At 37.0% G+C, this 18,297-nt stretch overlaps 1 protein-coding gene across 1 annotated transcript in view; it reads right to left on the bottom strand.

Moving 5' to 3' along the window:
* The window catches only part of LOC140744543 (guanylate cyclase 32E-like), a 90,585-nt gene that overhangs the window by 63,383 nt on the left and 8,905 nt on the right, over positions 1–18,297 (bottom strand). The window contains exons 3-5 of the mRNA XM_073076173.1: positions 17,056–17,201; positions 9,836–9,947; positions 7,066–7,251 (exon numbers count right to left, since the gene is read on the bottom strand). Of these exons, the coding sequence (XP_072932274.1) occupies positions 7,066–7,251; positions 9,836–9,947; positions 17,056–17,201 (444 nt within the window). The remainder of the gene's footprint in view (positions 1–7,065; positions 7,252–9,835; positions 9,948–17,055; positions 17,202–18,297) is intronic.

Raw genomic sequence — 18,297 nt, 5'->3', positions numbered from 1 at the left:
ATAAACGAAGTAGTTTTCGAGCCTATGTACAACAACATTACTACCAAAAGTACGTTTTTTTCCACCTGTAGCACCTTATAATATTTAATTTGTGTTTTACTACATTAATTTCATTATTGTAGGTCTTGTTTTCCTCTTTTTAATTGACTTCATTCAGTTTATTATTTTCAGCAGTAAATTAAATTAAATTCTAAATTAGAACTTTTTAAAAAAACATCTGGTCGTCTTTTTGAAATAAAACCTCACTTGGCTATCTACATTCTTCGCCTTTGCCTTTTTACACCTAAATTTCTTTACTTGCTCCGTTGTTGTCCTATTTGGAAATTCCTTTTGGTTACAAATATCATAGATAATACTTTGAAACTGTGTATTACAAAAAAATTAAATTTAAAATTTTTGATGACTGCTCTTGGAGACAGGCTTGCCTTCGAATTAAATTTGGAGGGTTAGGAATACGATCCGCGAGAAAGCCGGCAGGGCCACAGCAAGTGTGGCCCTGCCGGCTTTCTTGGCTTCCACGCACAGTTCGTCATTCCTCATCAGCAAAATTTTAAACATAGACATAGCTGATGTTCGTGTGGCGAGCTTGAGTGAGGCCGTGGAGACTTGGAGGGCCGCATTTCCTTTGGAAAATATTCCCGTGGATGATGCTTCGCAACAAAAAGTTTGGGACTTGCCCGGCATTTCATCCACGTTTGCCTGTCTCTTTGATCAATGTGTAGACGATACGGAGCGAGCAAGACTTTTGGCTGTTTCCGGAGAAGACTCAGGCCACTGGTTACACGCACTTCCCTCCCAAAATCTTGGCACCATTCTGGATGCTTCGACACTGAGAATTTCAGTGGATCTCCGGGTTGGTGCCAAGATTTGTGAACCTCATCGTTGCCTTTGTGGCCGAAGCGTGGGTAAGTATGGCCGACATGGTCTGTCCTGCTACAGGAGCGCTGGCCGTTTATATAGACACGGCACCTTAAATGATTTAATCCGTAGGGCTCTTGTCACCGTCTCTGTACCAGCCTCACTAGAGCCAAATGGTTTGTACAGAGACGACGGCAAGAGACCTGATGGTGCAACTCTGGTGCCGTGGAAATTAGGTCGTGCCCTGGTGTGGGACATGTGTGGACACACTAGCCCCATCCTACATACATGACACCTGTAGTAGTGCTGGGGCTGCAGCCGACCGCGCCCAGTTTCTCAAGCGCCGCAAATATTCTTCAATTATAAATGATTATGAATTTGCGGCGCTTGCAACTGAGACGTTGGGTCCGTGGTCGGCTGATATGAAAAAAATTGAAAAAGATATGTCCCACAGACTTATCCTCGCTTCGGGTGACCAGAAGGCTGGCAGCTATTTTGCACAAAAAATTAGCCTCACTATACAGCGAGGTAACGCTTCCAGTGTTCTGGGCACTATGCCACAAGAAAGGGTTTTGGACGACATATTCTTATATTATATTATATTATATTAGATATTCCTACCTGAGGTCGGCAAGAGATGCGCCGCTATCCCTGTGGACTAAGGTGTAACGCTTCGGAAAAGTATGTCTCCCTTACCACATCCTTCAAACTAGAACACTGCAGCGTTTGACACTGCTATTATGAGGCAGAAAGAGGTCGGAGTCGAACCACAAAGGGTTCTACCACCTTCAAAAATTGTTTATTTGTGTAATCCCTTGGATTTAAATTTATTAAATTTTCATACGCGACGTTAATCTTATCAAGTACTTAGGTACGTACGTATTAGATGGTATGTACAACTGTATTTATCATATTATTTACCAAACTTCTAAACAATTTTACGTAAATAGATAATCAAAGCAATTCCACAATATTTCTGCGAACGCATGAAGGACATTTCAGCGTGAATAACGTCCAGATACGATATTCAAATAATTCTCACAACAATAAAGATGTCTGCGTTTAAGCTACCTATTTTCCCTATCGACCGTTACTGGAGCGTAATACTTTAGAAGATTCTATGAAAATATTATTTACACGAATTACTCCGCCGTTAGTGGACCGATTTCAATAATTCTTTTTTTATTATATAGAGACGAGCTGGAAATTGGTCCCATTTAAATATGGCTAGGATCCATCGATGGGTTCTGGAGAAAATGAGGGGAACTCCTCCACCCATGTAAATATAACAGCCATAACTTCGCCATTTATGAACCTATTTTTATTCCTTTAATTTCGTGTGAGTTCAATTGCTACAAGTTGGTCCCATTTAAATATGATGAGGATCAGACGGTTCTGGAGACAAAATATGTAACTCCTCAACCGATGGGAATAATCGAGTTGTGTTTGAAGATATTTGGTGTAGGTTCTAATGAAATTGCAAAGCCAGTTCATCATTGAATATTTAGTTAGGTTAGGTTGGAACATATAAGATACTATAAAACTAAGCGAGCAGGGCGCGGCAGCGCCCAGCGAGCGGGCGGTTCCAATCAATGTAAACTCAGACCTTACCTTCATTCGTGATCACGTTTATACAATTTTATATTGTATTAATATAAATGTTAGTATGTCATCACTAAAAAGGGTGAAAAAAATTTTTTAACAAAAAAATACAACCGACTTCTATGTCACTACAAAGTAAAAAATAATTGAAATAAATGTTGGTTTAGTACATATTTCTGAAGTCGGCGCTCATATTAGACACGCTGTTTACATCGTTATCCAACGAAATATATTGAGCGCCGACTTCAGAAATATGTACTAAACCAACATTTATTTCAATTATTTTTTACTTTGTAGTGACATAGAAGTCGGTTGTATTTTTTTATTAATTTTTTTTTATATTCTACTTTCCTAGCCGGGAATCAAGCGAGTTCATTTTGAAAAAATGCACACCCTATATTTAATATTAAGCTAACAATTAAGTCACTTGTAAGGATCAAATTGTGACAAATAATCATAACTAACAAACTAACGGTAAATCGTTAGACTCTCTTGTCAAACTCTACCAAACGTAATTATTTAATTCCTTTGTTTATTTAGTTGATGTTTTACCCTTAAATTAATTTGGGTGCCTCCGTAAATATTGAAATCTGTTCGGTGAGGCGTAGTAGCGAAACGCGTGTTAGGGCTCGTTTCTAATAAAATACGATGTTATTTTGTATATTGTATATAAGTTCGGGTTTGATCTTAAATGTTTTTCTTGTTAAAAGCTTTTTTTCTTGGTTCCTTAGTTCGTATGTATGTATGTCAAATCTTGCGACTAAATATTTCTAATATACCAAATCTCATACCTACACTCGTAAATGGAATGATAACGAGGACCTGTACCCTTACCATGAGTTTTTACGTTTTGACAAATATGACTGTTTTGGTACTTGTTTAAGTATTTGCCCATACAATTTCCAATCAGCACCCTTAGCGGATTGTATCAGAACTATAGTGTCAGTAACGTAAAATTAAATGTCTAAATTGACAAAATGGTGCTTTATGTTTTGTTTCTCTTTTTTGCGAACATGTGAGGTAGACAAAAATACTTGAGCACGAAAAATAATTTAAATTTAAAAATTTTGCGCTATTTAGTAAATCAGATATATGTGTTGCGTGCATTATTTGTCATTAAGATATTCATTAACTGTGTAGAAACATATTAACGAGTATTTATCCTCTGTCCGTAGGCTACAAAGGATAAAGCACTTTGTCTTATATGATTTCCCAGAATAATATAAAAAGTAATAACAGTAACAGATCCGTACTTAACGTATAATATTACGACTTCTTATATTTCAGGGTAGGTCGTAGGTATATAATAGGTATGATAACGGGCTCAATAAAACAATGTTATAAGAGTGCTCAAAGCCTTTTGTAATTATAAGTGTTTATGAGTATTCATACGAGTACTAGGCATTGATAGCCTAGTGGTTAAGAAACTCGGCCTCTCGATCGAGGGGTCCGAGGTTCCAAATCCCAGGCACGCACCTCTAATTTTTCGAAGTTATGTGCGTATTAGAAATTAATTATCACTTGCTAAATGGTGAAGGAAATCATCGTAAGGAAACCTGCATACCTGAAAGATTTATAAAAAAAAATCTCAAAGGTATGTGAAGTCTACCAATACGCACTTGGCCAGCGCGGTGGACTATGGCCTAATCCTTCTCATTATGAGAGGAGACCCGTGCCCAGCAGTGGGACAGTAATGGGTTGATGATGATGATACGAGTAATAGTTCGTCCTTTTTTGCTCCAAAATTGTCTTTTTCCATAATTACCACATACCATTATAATCATGTTCCAATCAATAAAAGGTTCATATTTGTGCCTATAGGTCTATAGTAGAAGTTAACCCAATACTATCCCACTGCTGGACGTGGATCTCCGCTCGGAGTGAAAGGTGTTAAGGATAGGTCCATCGCGAAAAATACGCATGAGTATAAAATGCGCAAACAAGTTCTCGTAATTGTGTTAAGACACAATTTTAAGAACTTTTTGAAAGATCTCTCAGACGTGTAGTAGGTACCTACATTGCACTGGTTGTCGATTTTTTTTAGTTTAATTATTTCACTTGTTTATAAATTATTACTTCCTTATTCCTTATTCTTTACTAATTTCTTACTAATATTATAAATCTGAAAGTAACTCTGTCTATCTGCCTGTCTGTCTGTCTGCTGGTTGTCTCTTCTTCAAGGCTAAACCGCTGAACCGATTTTAATGAAATTTTGCACAAAGATAGTCTGAGACCCGAGAAAGGACATAGGATGGTTTTTATCCCGGAAATCCTACGGGAAGTAGGGAATCGATCTAAGATCGATTAATCGGAGAATCGATCTTTTTGACCAAAAAATCCATAAATTTAATCGATATTAGTAAGGATTGAATCGTAAACTATGCATTTGATCAAGTGATGATCTTTAGCAAAGTTGTTGTCCGTGAGCCCACGAAGGTTTCAGAGTTGGTACGACCAATTTTCGCCAGATGGCGCCGCTGTCATTCCAATGAAGGTACGAATTTTCAGTTTTATCCACGTTACTATGTCATATTATTTTCTTTATAACGCGGGCGAAGCCGCGGGCATAAACTAGTTTCATATATTCTTTGAATATGTTTTTGTGTAGTCTTTTGATTAAAACTTGGGTTGATTGTTTCATAGGGTCGCGAATAAATACGACCGTATGACCAAGTCCTTCCCGGAATATACATACAGGGTGTCCCGTAAGTACCACGACAAACTTGGGGAGAACATAGGTGAGGGTCTGACCTCTCTGGGAAAAAAAAATACCTTAATAAAAGTGTCACCGTTTTTGCATTATCAATTGTTTTATTTTTTTTTGGAGAAATTCAGCCCTCTTCATCTTCTTTCGTTAACTGCGTGTACAAATTTGGTGATGCAGTGTTTATTTTTTCTGTTAAATACTATCAGAAAGTTGGTCTATCATATTGAAATGTAAATTAATTAAAAGATGTAAAAGAACCATGAAAAAAAATGGGATATTTTTAGATTTTAATTTTTTTACTATTTTATCCCTAAACTTTGACTCGGTGAACTCGGTTAAACGGTGAAAAAAATGTACTGCTCCATCATCAAAACAGTTCCAAGATGTCAAATTATGGTATTGTCATTCAAATTACATACATGTACGAAGTTTCAATAATAGGATTACCTAAAAATAACCCTAATATAACATCTCTAGTAATTACTTACCTGCTACGGTCACCACACGCAACCAAGCGCGCTCATTGCTAAACCACATGTTTATATCCTGGATAGATTCAACGGCTGATAGAGCTTTAAATCCTTTCAGCCAAAGATGCCTATCACCTCAAAATGTACCTATTTTTTTTATTTTTTTTTTGTTTACGAGGGGGAAATCTTCAAAAGGTACCCAGTGTCGTGGGAGCGACGTAAGGTTATGTGGGATTCTTACCGCACTAAAACCCCCCCGGTGGCCGTCCTCGGCGCTGCGTAGAGGGCTCCGGGATCTCCAAAGGAACGCAACCGGAGCCCTCTTAGCGCGTTGCCCCGTCGGGCTCCGCCCAGGTGAGCTTGGCGCTCGCCACACCATCTGGTGCGTACGACGGTATGCGACCACACATACCGCCGTCCTTCCCGGGGCCGCTGGCTGGGTGGTTCGAGCTCCCACTTCAACCAACCAACCCCGGAAGCCCCCTTTTAGTCGCCTCTTACGACAGGCAGGGGATACCATAGCCCTATTCTGGTCCCGAAACTACAGGGACATCAAAATGTACCTCTGTCAACTATTCATCCTGTAGCCATTTGACAAAGGGTGACAATTAATCTATGTCGAGGCTTCAGTTTTTTTTCGCTTCAACCCACTTATATGATCAATCAAACGACAAGCTTTTGAACTACCTACAGTGTATCTTTATTCTTGAACGTCTATCTTACGGATACCTACTTAAATCTATTACAAAGAGTAGATGTTTTTAGAATAAAAAGTAAATTCTTGTGCTATTTTTAAACACCAATATGTTAAACCTTTCCTCGACAACGCTTTTTATAAGGCTCAACCTGTCGCTAACTGACATTAAGTAAATATATCTTTTTCTATTTGTCCCGGCCGGAAAGGTACAAAAAATAGGCCATTAAAATCCCGGGTGAAGAGAAACATATCAAGTTAAATAACTTACGACATGTAGTGTATAAACGACGCCCTTTTTCACACCTTGTTTCTGTATAGAATTGTATTTTATTTCTCTCTTAAGGACTATTACATTATATTTATGTCCTTATTGTATGGAGAATAATTGTCTTTTGACAAAGGTCTCTTCTCAAATAGAGGGAGGTATAAGAACTGTCAGGCGTGTAGATTCCATCACAACGTTTTCTTTCACCTACGTACCTACTTGAAAGTCTTTAAAGAACTTCACAATGATATGCGTAGGTATCGAAGATACGTGTACCAATCCACATTTGGCCACCATGGAGAACTATGTCCTAAACCGATCTCACTAAGAGATGAAATTTCTGTTCTGCAGTGAGACTGCAATGCGTTCTAACAGACCGCCGACAAGGCTATGACTACCTAAACATAGTAATTTAAACTTAGTACATTTTACTCTAACCTGGATTCCAGGACATCATTTAACTCACCTTAATCGCATCCATCTGCTGGCCAGCAGCCGTGACCTCATCTCCAGCAATAATTGCGAACTTGGTCCAGCTGAAGGCCTTCAGCAAAGCGACCACGGACTTGCTCACTTTGTGGGCGGGCGGCAGCGTGCGGGCGAACGTGGCGCCCAGACCGCCGTGTTCGCCGCCCTGAGCTCCAGCACATTTCTAAGATGATAGTTACTTAAGTTAGACGTTTCATCATCCAGAGACTATATATATATATTTTTTATAATATAGGAATAGCAGACGAGCATGAAATCCACCTGATGGTAAGTGGCTACTGCCGCCCATGGACATCTTTAATCAACCCCAGATAGGATTAGATATTCCTACCTGAGGTCGGCCACAGATGCGCCACTACCCCTGAAGACTAAGCTTGAACGCCTCGGAAAAGTCTGTCTCCCTTACCACACCCTTCAAAACGGAACACAGCAGTGCCTAACACTGCTGTTATTAGGTAGAAATAGGTGTAGCGGTGGTGCCGCGGGAGGCGAACCACAAAGCGTTACCCTTATAATTATTGACCTAAGTTGGAAAGCCCCCAGTGCAGGATATGGTAAAGCAAAGTTACCAGGAGCAAAGGAGCGTTCACTCAGACTGATGGTAAGTAATCAGTGCCTGTATACATCGGTAAGTCATATAAAACAATGTTTTATCTCAAGTCAAAGAGGCTAATATGGTTGCCACACTCTTCCACCGATTCGTAAGACCTAGAAATAGAATCACGCTAGAATCTATTACAGAACCTTTCGTACATTTCGTACGTACATACTCGTACAATTTGATTTCGATACGTACGATCCTGTAACGAGATTCAGGGTAAGATATACCTAATAAAATGTATCAACGCCGATACGTATGGACCTGCTATTCCCACTTAAATAAGTTATGTACATTACGAACCTTATCACAGAGTCTTATCACACACGCTCAGCTTAAAAACGATCCTTAATACTACCTAATATCGTTAAGATATATGAAGAACAGCATATATTAGCTATCATATCGCAGTAGCTTGCGTATCCGAGATCAGGTTGTGATAGCGAGTTATCCAATGAAAATACGCGTCATTTGACATAATAAGAAAAAGAGCTCTAAGAGCGTAAAAAAATCGAAAAGCACTTCATAAGTTTGATAGGGTAAAGTGGAAATGGCCGTCTTCATAAATGGCGGGGGCCCTTATGCACATGAGATTTTGGGGCCCAATTAAGAAGTAATAATTTTATTATTGAATGAAAAAATATCTATGCTGTCGTTCTTACAAACTAAAAAATTAATCACAAGCAAAATCGCTTAAAATAAACATAACAATAAATTTAAATTTGTATTTTTATTTAAAGTAAAATCAAGTATACTTAATCATATGTATCTATATAGGCATTTTGATTATAGTGGGACTTCCGAGACCCCACTCAGGTCGGAGCCCCCGTGAGGTCGAAGACCCTGAGCACAGACCTCGAGTCCTTATAGTAAAAACGGTATTGTTCAGATCCCAATATATCAAAAATGAAAAGAAATGTTTATCTCCTTACATCTTGTACGAGTTTTTAAAAAACACGAGTATATATTTTACATTTAACAGATAATAAACATGAATAGATGTAACTTTTAGTCTGTATAAAGACACAAAGTTGTAAGAGGCTTATTTTTTCAATCTCCCGAGAACGCTTCACATTGTATTTATTTTGTTGATAGAAGCGTCAACATCGAAATTTAATTTCGCCAACCTTGAATTTATGCTTTGTAGTTCGAGTCAATGAACTATCGGCCGTTATTAATAATCATTCTATCTATTTGCTCATCAAAGATTTTTTAACAAATTATGTCTACTTGAAAGTGTCAAATTTCAATGTCGTCAAATTGATAATTAATTAAGGGCGTTGACTTTACATCTTCGCTTTACATAAATGTTGATGCACGAAATACGTCACAAGGCGTTTCGTTTTAACAAAAATATTTTACAACATTATAGTAATTTTGAATACATTTTGAAGGTGGTAGTACCCTTTGTGGCTCGACTCCTGCGTCATTCCATCTATCCATCCATCAGCCTTTTGAGGTCCACTGCTGTACATAGGCCTCCCCTAATTGTGCGCCACTCCAACCGGACCCGTGCCCTTTGAATCCAGCGGTTTCCCGCCGTCTTCTTCAGGTCGGGGGGCGGCCTGAACTCCGTTTGCCTACACGTGGTCGCCACTCGAGGACCTTTCTTCCCCATCGGTTATCGGTCCTCCGAGCGATGTGGCCGGCCCATTGCCACTTCAGCCTGCTAATTTTGAGAGCTATGTCGGTAAGCTTAGTTCGTCTACGGATTTCATCATTGCGAATCATGTCTCGTAGCGAAATACCAAGCATAGCTCTCTCCATAGCACGCTGAGCGACTCTGAGCTTTCGAACTAGGCCTACAGTAAAGGACCACGTTTCGGCGCCGTAGGTCATCACTGACAACACACATTGCTCAAATAGTTTCGACTTCAGGCACTGAGGAATTTTTGACGAGAAGATGCTCCGTAATTATCGAACGCAGCCCTGCGTCATTACCGCTCCCTATTGCTCCCTCATAGCAACATTGCCACTTACCATCAGGTGGATTGCAAAAAAATAATAAATAAATAGAGATCCCTTAACTCAATTAATGAAGCGTTGCTACTCCTGACGACTCAGAATTGCCAAATAACTCGAATTTAAAAATCGATCTTTACCGGAGACAATCGCCAGCTTTATAGTGAAAATAGTTGAAAATACTTACATGTGATATGAGTGGTAGGTTCCAGGCCGCTGCCAGCTTGGCCTCGGTCTGGCAAGTCCCGTCTGGGCCGAAGAAAGCCATCACGCCAAGATCCCGCATTTGTGTCATTACTCTGTCACAACAAAAAATATATACATGTTTTTTTTTTCAAAACAAGCCTTTCGTTATCTTCTAAACAAACCGTTTGACATAGACGAGACATAGAGACATAGAGATATCATAGACGAGGATAAAAAATTGTCTGTCATCTTAGAACGTCCGCCATCTTAAATTTATAGTAACGTCATTTTATTTTTCATATTCATATCATGGGAGTATATAAAAATAATCGGTCCGCTATATTTTTGATTTATAATGATGTCATTTATAGTCACCCAAACCAAACTTGTATATAAACATTTCAGTTCAATCGGTTGGGCTTAAAATTCAGTTAAAAGATTTGCATACATAATTAACTATACAACTTTGACTTTGTTCGAGCATCATAAATACAAGGCCAATTTAAATTAATATTTAATTAAAAGCTGATATTAAAAATTTAAAAAGTGAAATCGAATATATTCTATTTGCATTACTCCTTTTACGTAAACGTTTAAAACAGAGCGTGTATCAATGTGTTCGCATGCGCAAGATGTAAAACTATTACAAAAAAATATATATATAACAAAACTAGTGGTGCCCGCGGCTTCGCCCACATTTTAAAGAAATAATATGACATACATAAAACGGAAAATTTGTACCTGCATTGGAATGACAGTGGTGCCATCTGTCGAAAATTGGTCTTACCAACTCCCAAACCCTCGTGGGCTTAGTAAATTATTGAACATTACTTATATTCAGGGTCAAACTGTACATACATACTACTCGTATTAATATTACAATTGAATCCACCAAAATTAGATTTAAGCATTTTATGAGGTTTTATTATTACCACGCTTTAATTAACTTGGGTTGTATGTATGTATGTTTGTATGTATGTAACGGAATCTTTGAGCTCGTTTTTTACCCACTTTGAACGGTCAGATTAATTTAAAATTTTGAACAATTATCAGGAACCGATGACAATACACCATTTTAATAATTTTATCCCATTCTCCTTATCAGGATCGTCAGGAATCAGGATTAACGATTTTTCTTTAGCGATTTTAGCGTGGTTTTTACTTTTTAAACTATTATTATTTTTATATATCGTTTTTCGTGTTTCCTCTACATATTATCGTTGTTTTCGTATTACTATACAGATTTGTAGAACGTATGTTTTAATTTGATACTTAAAGAAGTGATTTTTCGAATTTAAATGTATGGGAGTCGAAAATGTTTTTTCTGAAGTTATTCTCTTTTGGGGGAAATTATGACATTGTTAATATACGAGTAAATTGTGACAAGTTTATGTTTGCTGGTAACTGAACTAAACAAATACAGTAATGAAAAGTGTCAGCAACAACTTACTACTAATCGGTAATAAATAATATATTTCAAACATCAATCAAACCGAGATCACGGACACTTCGTGAATCAAATTCGTAGGTGAAATTGTAGGTATTAAAAAGAATTAATATTTAAGCTACAACAAGCAGTAGGGACGTAGACAAGGTTATCAAAATAACATGTTTATACCGTCTAACGATATCACTACACTAGATCACAATCATGACCTCTGTAAAATAAATTGTATGAAATTACGGCAGCACCAAAATATGACCTCTTTATACTACGCAGTGGGTCGCCGTGTCGTACGGTGTTAGGGTTCCGTACCCAGCCTGTCGTAAGAGGCGACTAAAAGGGGCTTCCGGGGTTGCGGGCGGCAAGAGTGGGAGCTCAAACCGCCCGGCCAGCAACCCCGGGAAGGACGGTGGTATGTGTGGTCGCATACCGTCGTGTACAACAGACGGTGCGGCGAGCGGCATGCTCACCTGGACGGAGCCCGACGGGGCAACGCGCTAAGAGGACTCCGGTTGCGTTCCTCTGGAGATCCCGGAGTCCTTTACGCAGCGCCGAGGACGGCCACCGGGGGGGTTTTAGTGCGGTAAGAATCCCACATAACTCTGTGTCGCTCCCACGGCACCGAGTACCTTTCGAAGGTTTCCCCCTCGAAAACAAAAAAAAAAAAAAAAAAGGGTTCCGTACCCAAAGGGTAGAGACTGAATCCTCTTACTAATTTACTAGTCACATGGCTCTATCTTCTAAGAATAAATATATGCCTAATAGATAAACGCTTGTCATTTTTACAGAATATGTAATAATAGTGGCCGCTTTAACAACAAATACTAAAAATCAATATTTTTCGACGGTTTTGGCTTTATCTGTTAAAATCGTAATAGGTAAACAGTTTAAACTTTCACAATGCATTTACTTCAATGGCTGTTATATAACAAATACTAAAAATTAAAAAAAATATATAACATTTTGAAGATACGGAACCCTCCGGGTGCGAGTTCGACTTGTACTTGGCCAATTATTTAGATCGCTTCCTCCACATATCAAGATCATACATATATCGGTGTTTTCGTATTACATTGCAAATTTAAAGAATGTATGTTCCATCGCGATAAGGGTGGAACGCAGGTGGAAGCCGTTTTTCCGAGGTGATTTCCTTATATAAAATATATGAGTGCCGGAAATATTTTTTTAAGCGATGGAATTTAGAGCCCGGGCGATCCTAGTAGCGAATTTCTTAAAATCGATGGGTGTACAACACATTAACGTAGGTACGAGTAGGTACATAAATTTTCCAGAAGTGTCTGACTACCTTTGATCTCATATTGCTTTGAGGCGGCTACCTACGTTTCACAGGAGTGGCAAGTCTTATGTGACAGACTTTAGGTAAAACCCGGTTCAGTATTTCGAACTGGCTGAAATACTGATAATAAATAAAGAGTAAATTCCAAATTTTAAATGTTGACGTTTCTGTCATTACTCACATAATACATACTCATTACTCGGAGTTCGTCACGGGACGAGATGTAAATATTATTTATTACGGAGGCCCTCGGCGGATCTATTCGGAGGATGCTAGTTTGTGTTGAATCACGGTCGACCGGTCGCCAAAAGGAGCTCTACCCTTGCCATAAGTTTTTACGTTTCGACAAATATGACTGTTTTGGTATTTGTTTACGTATTTGCCCATACAAATTCTAATACTAACTATAGTGTCAGTAACGTAACATTAAATAAATATGTAAATTGACAAAATCGCGCTTTATGTTTTGTTCCCTTTTTTGCGAACATGTGAGGCAAACAAAAAGACTTGAGCACTCAGTCTACTAAAGCAAACCAAACAGAATAATGGATTTAGTAAACGTAACGTAAACTTGTAGGATGTTTTGAAAACTCATGGAAAGGGTACAGACAGCACCACTCGTCGGTATTTATTTACTTTTTCACCTGCACTATTATCACTAGAGCACAAAGATTCACAATTATAATTCGGAAATATCCAGCTACTTGAAATTCATACACCTATTATACTCGTATATTATAATATGATGTTCGTTACCGTTCTCCATGAGCTGTAGCGACTACTTCCATCAGGTATATTCCATTCAGGATCGATTAATATTTCAATGTTACAAAAATACTAGCGTTTTTACAACTTAACGTATTTTATCCGAACATCTGCGACTGCAACTTTAATTAAAGTAAGTACCTAATTGAACTTAATTTATCATTCTTAATCTTTTTACATTCAAACTCTTCACCTTAAATATTTAAATCCTGGGGTATTTACACTTATAGTTGTCACAATTTAATAGGCCCATTTTGACACATGCCATTCCAATGTCATTAATGTCTTAAACTAACTTTTTAGTAGGCAGATTACGACTACGTCACAGTTAGAGCTTGCGGCTTCAAAGCATTCGGAAAAAACCCATAATCGATTAACTTTCAAATAATGGAAACTTAGAATTAGCAATAACTAATTATTTTTCCCTTTTTCATCATAACAACAATAAAATAATCAAGACTTTGTTTCTTAGTGAATGATAAAACGAAAAAAAATACAGTTTAGGACCGATGCTTTATTTAACCTTCTAAAAATGATAAAATTTTTAAATTACACTAGAATTTATTTTCTTTTCTCCTTTTTATTGAATATTTAAATGATTTAGAAAAACATAGAATAAATATTCTGTTTACAAAATATTAAGTAATTTATACAATACGATGTGTGGTTGTAATCGATTTGTCGTAAACATCGGTTTATTTGGTTATCGATTTGTATGTCACATGCTTAGATCCTAGCGAAGGCATGTGTCAAAATGGGCCTATTAAATTGTGACGACTATAATTACTGTTTAAGTTTCTAAGCTTGTCATTCCGTACACACAGACAGATGTATGGACCACACTTAAACTTTTTTACAAGCATTATAAGACAGTTTATATATTTCTCACGTAATTACTTGCAGGCATAAGTACCTACCTTATTTTTTTTTTATTATTTTTTTTTATAATATAAGAATAGCAGACGAGCATGCAGTCCACCTGATGTGGCTACTGCCGCCCATGGACATCTGTAATCAACCCCAGATAGGATTAAATATTCCTACCTGAGGTCGGCCACAGATGCGCCGCTACCCCTGAGGACTAAGCTGGAACGCCTCGGAAAAGTCTGTCTCCCTTACCACACCCTTCAAACCGGAACACAGCAGCGCCTAACACTGCTGTTATTAGGTAGAAATAGGTGTGGCGGTGGTGCCGCCGGAGTTGAACCACAAAGGGTTCTACCACCTTTAAATTTTTTTTGAAACCTATCGTTTTTAACGTATCCAGCATATACATTGCCAGTATTTTTTAATGAAGGATAAGCAATAAGCATACAAGCATGTACTCCACCCATTGATCTATAACTAAAGATCCGCCACAAGCGGGCAAAACTTGAAACATACAAAATACGGCAAGTGGTGTAAAACGACTCCAGCCAAGTCCAGTCGCTCTCGCGCGGCGTAGTAATACACACGAATGTCACTGAACACGTTAAACGTCATTATTTTGAATTTAAAGCCTCAAAATGCCTTCTTGTGCAATGCGTAAATGCAAAAATTATGCTCGAAAAAGAAACAAACTTCATGGAATCACCTATCACACGTAAATGAAGAGAAATTATTAAATTTTGTTTATTTTTCGTGTTCGTTCCGCCATGATTACGTGAGTAACCAGAAAGAGACAAAGTATGTTTTTGTCAATGAAAGTGATAAAGACGCAAAATGCATGGTCATAGATCAACAGAACTAAAGTGACATTTTATTGAATCTGACGATGTTCATATGTCGTATGTTATAGTTTAAGATCCCACTGCTTAATTTTTATATTAGTGTGTTTTTAGTCAAAATATAACATTTTATGGTTTATTTTAATAAAATAAAATCGATATATGGGAAATTCTGTATCCTAATCTTTAAATTTCCTTCGATACCTGTGGTAAATAATAAAAAATATTACCATAAAATTTATATAGGATAGTATACGGTATTTTAAAATTTCTTTAATTGAATAAATATTTCAATCATTAAGGTCGTATTTCTTCCTTAACCTAAACATAATTTAATAAACAATCTTTGTATAGCCAGAAATTAATCCTCAAAAAAACCACGGTAAAATTAAAATCTTATATATAAAATTCTCATGTCACAATGTTAGTTACTCTGTACCTACTCCTGCGAAACGGCTTTACTGATTTTCACCAAAATTTATACGCATATTCAGTAAGTCTGAGAATTGGCTACTATCTATTTTTCATATCTCTTAAGTGATAAGGGTTGTTCACCCTTAACATTTTTTTATTTATATGGCAACACAATGCTTGCTGGGTCAGCTAGTACATTTATAAAATTTACACAACTTTGCAATTAATGGTCGTGTGTAAAATAAAACTGATAATAATAAACATAGATTAGTAAAGATACTTCGCCGCCTTGAAATTGAAATAAGCCACAAACGGCTTAATAGTAAGTTCTTTTTTGAATTCTTGACAAATAAAGACATTTTTAGAGAAAATTTACGAATAAATAACTAATACTGCGTAATTTACATAATAAATAAATAATTATTTCAAATATTTTAGAGACATTTTAGCACGGAGACGTGGCAAAACTTTTTTACGCAACTATTTCAATTCTCAAAACTGGGTACATTTTCTTGTTAGGAGTGAGTAATATTTACTAATCTATGATAATAAATATAAACAATTTTTAAATCGTATATTTTAAACCAGTCGATACATCTGTATAGATACGTTCTTTCAAATTATATTTTTATATAATAATAATTTATTTAGTTAAACTGTACTATAACATTTCTAAGTAAACGATGTACTAAAACTATTATCGACAGTTTTGGACATTTTTTACCTTCTGTTCCATTATTTCTTTGTCTTTGACAAGCATGCGGATCAATGGGAAAGCCACCATACGTCCCGTTTTTACGGGACAGTCCCTTTTTTCGATGCTTCGTGCCGTTGTCTCCGAAATGAACCGTTGCCATTGTCAATTAAGTAACAGTAAATAGTATAATTTTGAAAAAAAACATGGGGTGCTCCATTTATCAGTTTTCATAAAGCGCCCCACATTTTTTGCACAATTATACTATTTACTGTTCCTTAAATGATACCTATATTGAAAATTATTTTCTACTTTTATAAAAGCGTGTTTTTTATTATTTTTAACTATATTTTTTCAAGTAAAAAGTATTTGACATAAAAAAATCGATGTCCCGTTTTAAGTAAGTAATCATTGGTCACTATATTCCATGGTCAATATTTACGTTTGCGTACACTTGAAACGCAAGGTCAAACACTAGTTGTCTTTTTTTATCACATTGTTCTAATAGCTCTGTCCCTTATAGAACATTTGTCTATGTAGTTAAAGGTAAGTAAAATAAAAAACGTGCATGTGTGCTATCAAAGCAGTTTCGCTCAAGTTTTCTCTTAAGTTAGTGGGCGTATAACGTGTCTAGTATAAAATGTCATTGACTCCACCTATGTTTTTCTTTAATATAAGCGCGCGTTCGCCTTTAATCTCATTTGGTGGTAAGTGATGATAAGGCCTAAACCGTAGCTCGCTTACCTAGAAGAACCTACCACTCATGTTTTGAAAAGTCCCAAATTTCAATTTTTGGGACGAATTGAAATCTTAATAGAGGTCAACAACGGCATTAAAGGCTTAATTAAAACGCGACGCATAAGTTAATCTCTCTTACAGCTTCTTCTTTATTACAACTCACCTTAAAGACAGACTGTCTTTGTCCAAAGCAAGCGGTGGTCTAGGTCTTCCAATATCAGCGGTGACATAACGTAGCTTCAGCCCAGGCAACAAACTTGGCTCCCTGTTTACAGCTGCCACCGCCAGGGGAAGCGCGCCGAGAACCGTCTGCAAAAGTCACGATATAAAAATTTCCCGTCGCTCCTAAGGCAATACTTTTTGAGAATTGGCATGATTTATTATGAAATGTTTGTTTGATGTAAAATATGAGTAGAAATATAAATCCAGAGATAGGTTCGTGGATTAAATTTGGCCTCTCAATCGGGGTGAACGCGGTTCGTACACACCTCTGTGTTCTCATTTTTTTCTGTTTAATAAAATGAATTATAATTTGCTTTAATAATGAAGCAAAGATACCACGAAAATACCTACAGGCTTTGAAAAAAATTCACTTGGCATGCGCGGTGGGCCACGGCCTTCATATTTATGGTATATATGACTTTATACAGTTTGTATTGTATTTCTAAGACTTGACTTTTCTATAAATTCTCTATATATTATATCTATATTCTATCCTTTCTCAGATAATGTTACAACACCGAATTTTCAATTAAGTCACCAATAAAATTCTATGAACCGCTTCTAGGACCAAATTTAAATGAAAGTACGCGTTCTTGGAATAAATTATGTACATTGTAAATGAAAATGTTCCTATTTCTCCTTTGTATTCATAGAAATAGATACTAAGAAAGCACTCATTGAATTTCAAACACAAATTTAAAATACAGTTATGACAAAATGCCACTGTGATGCAATATTGAAACATATACATTCGCAAATGGGAAATGTAATAAATAAAGATGTGTATGAATAAACTACAATATAGAATTTTAACGTAGTCATGTTAGATATAAAGATAAATATACGCTTTCTACACTCACAACCCCACACTAGGATTCCCTGTATCGTGGATGCCATATACACACACAAAGACGTAGACACAAACAACCCAGACCCAGTATCTAGCTTAATTATTCAGATACCTGTCTGGGCGGGGTTCGAACCCCGAACCTTTTGCCCGGATCGTTTGAACAGCACTGCCGCGCGGATCATCATGTGTATGTGATTTTTAACTAGCTTTTATAAATCCAACGAGCCTAAACACTACAAGGATGTCTCTATTTAGTTGGAGCATTGCTAGCCAGCATCTGGATCCATCATCAGATCCGCTTTTATATTTTTCATGCAGCAAACGAGCCTGCAT

Source organism: Epargyreus clarus, unplaced genomic scaffold, assembly GCF_041222505.1.
Source record: "Epargyreus clarus isolate Ecla_fem2 unplaced genomic scaffold, WU_Ecla_fem_2.2 ptg000008l, whole genome shotgun sequence".
NCBI classification, from domain to species: Eukaryota; Metazoa; Arthropoda; class Insecta; order Lepidoptera; family Hesperiidae; genus Epargyreus; species Epargyreus clarus.
This window is presented reverse-complemented; position numbering and strand designations above follow the sequence as displayed.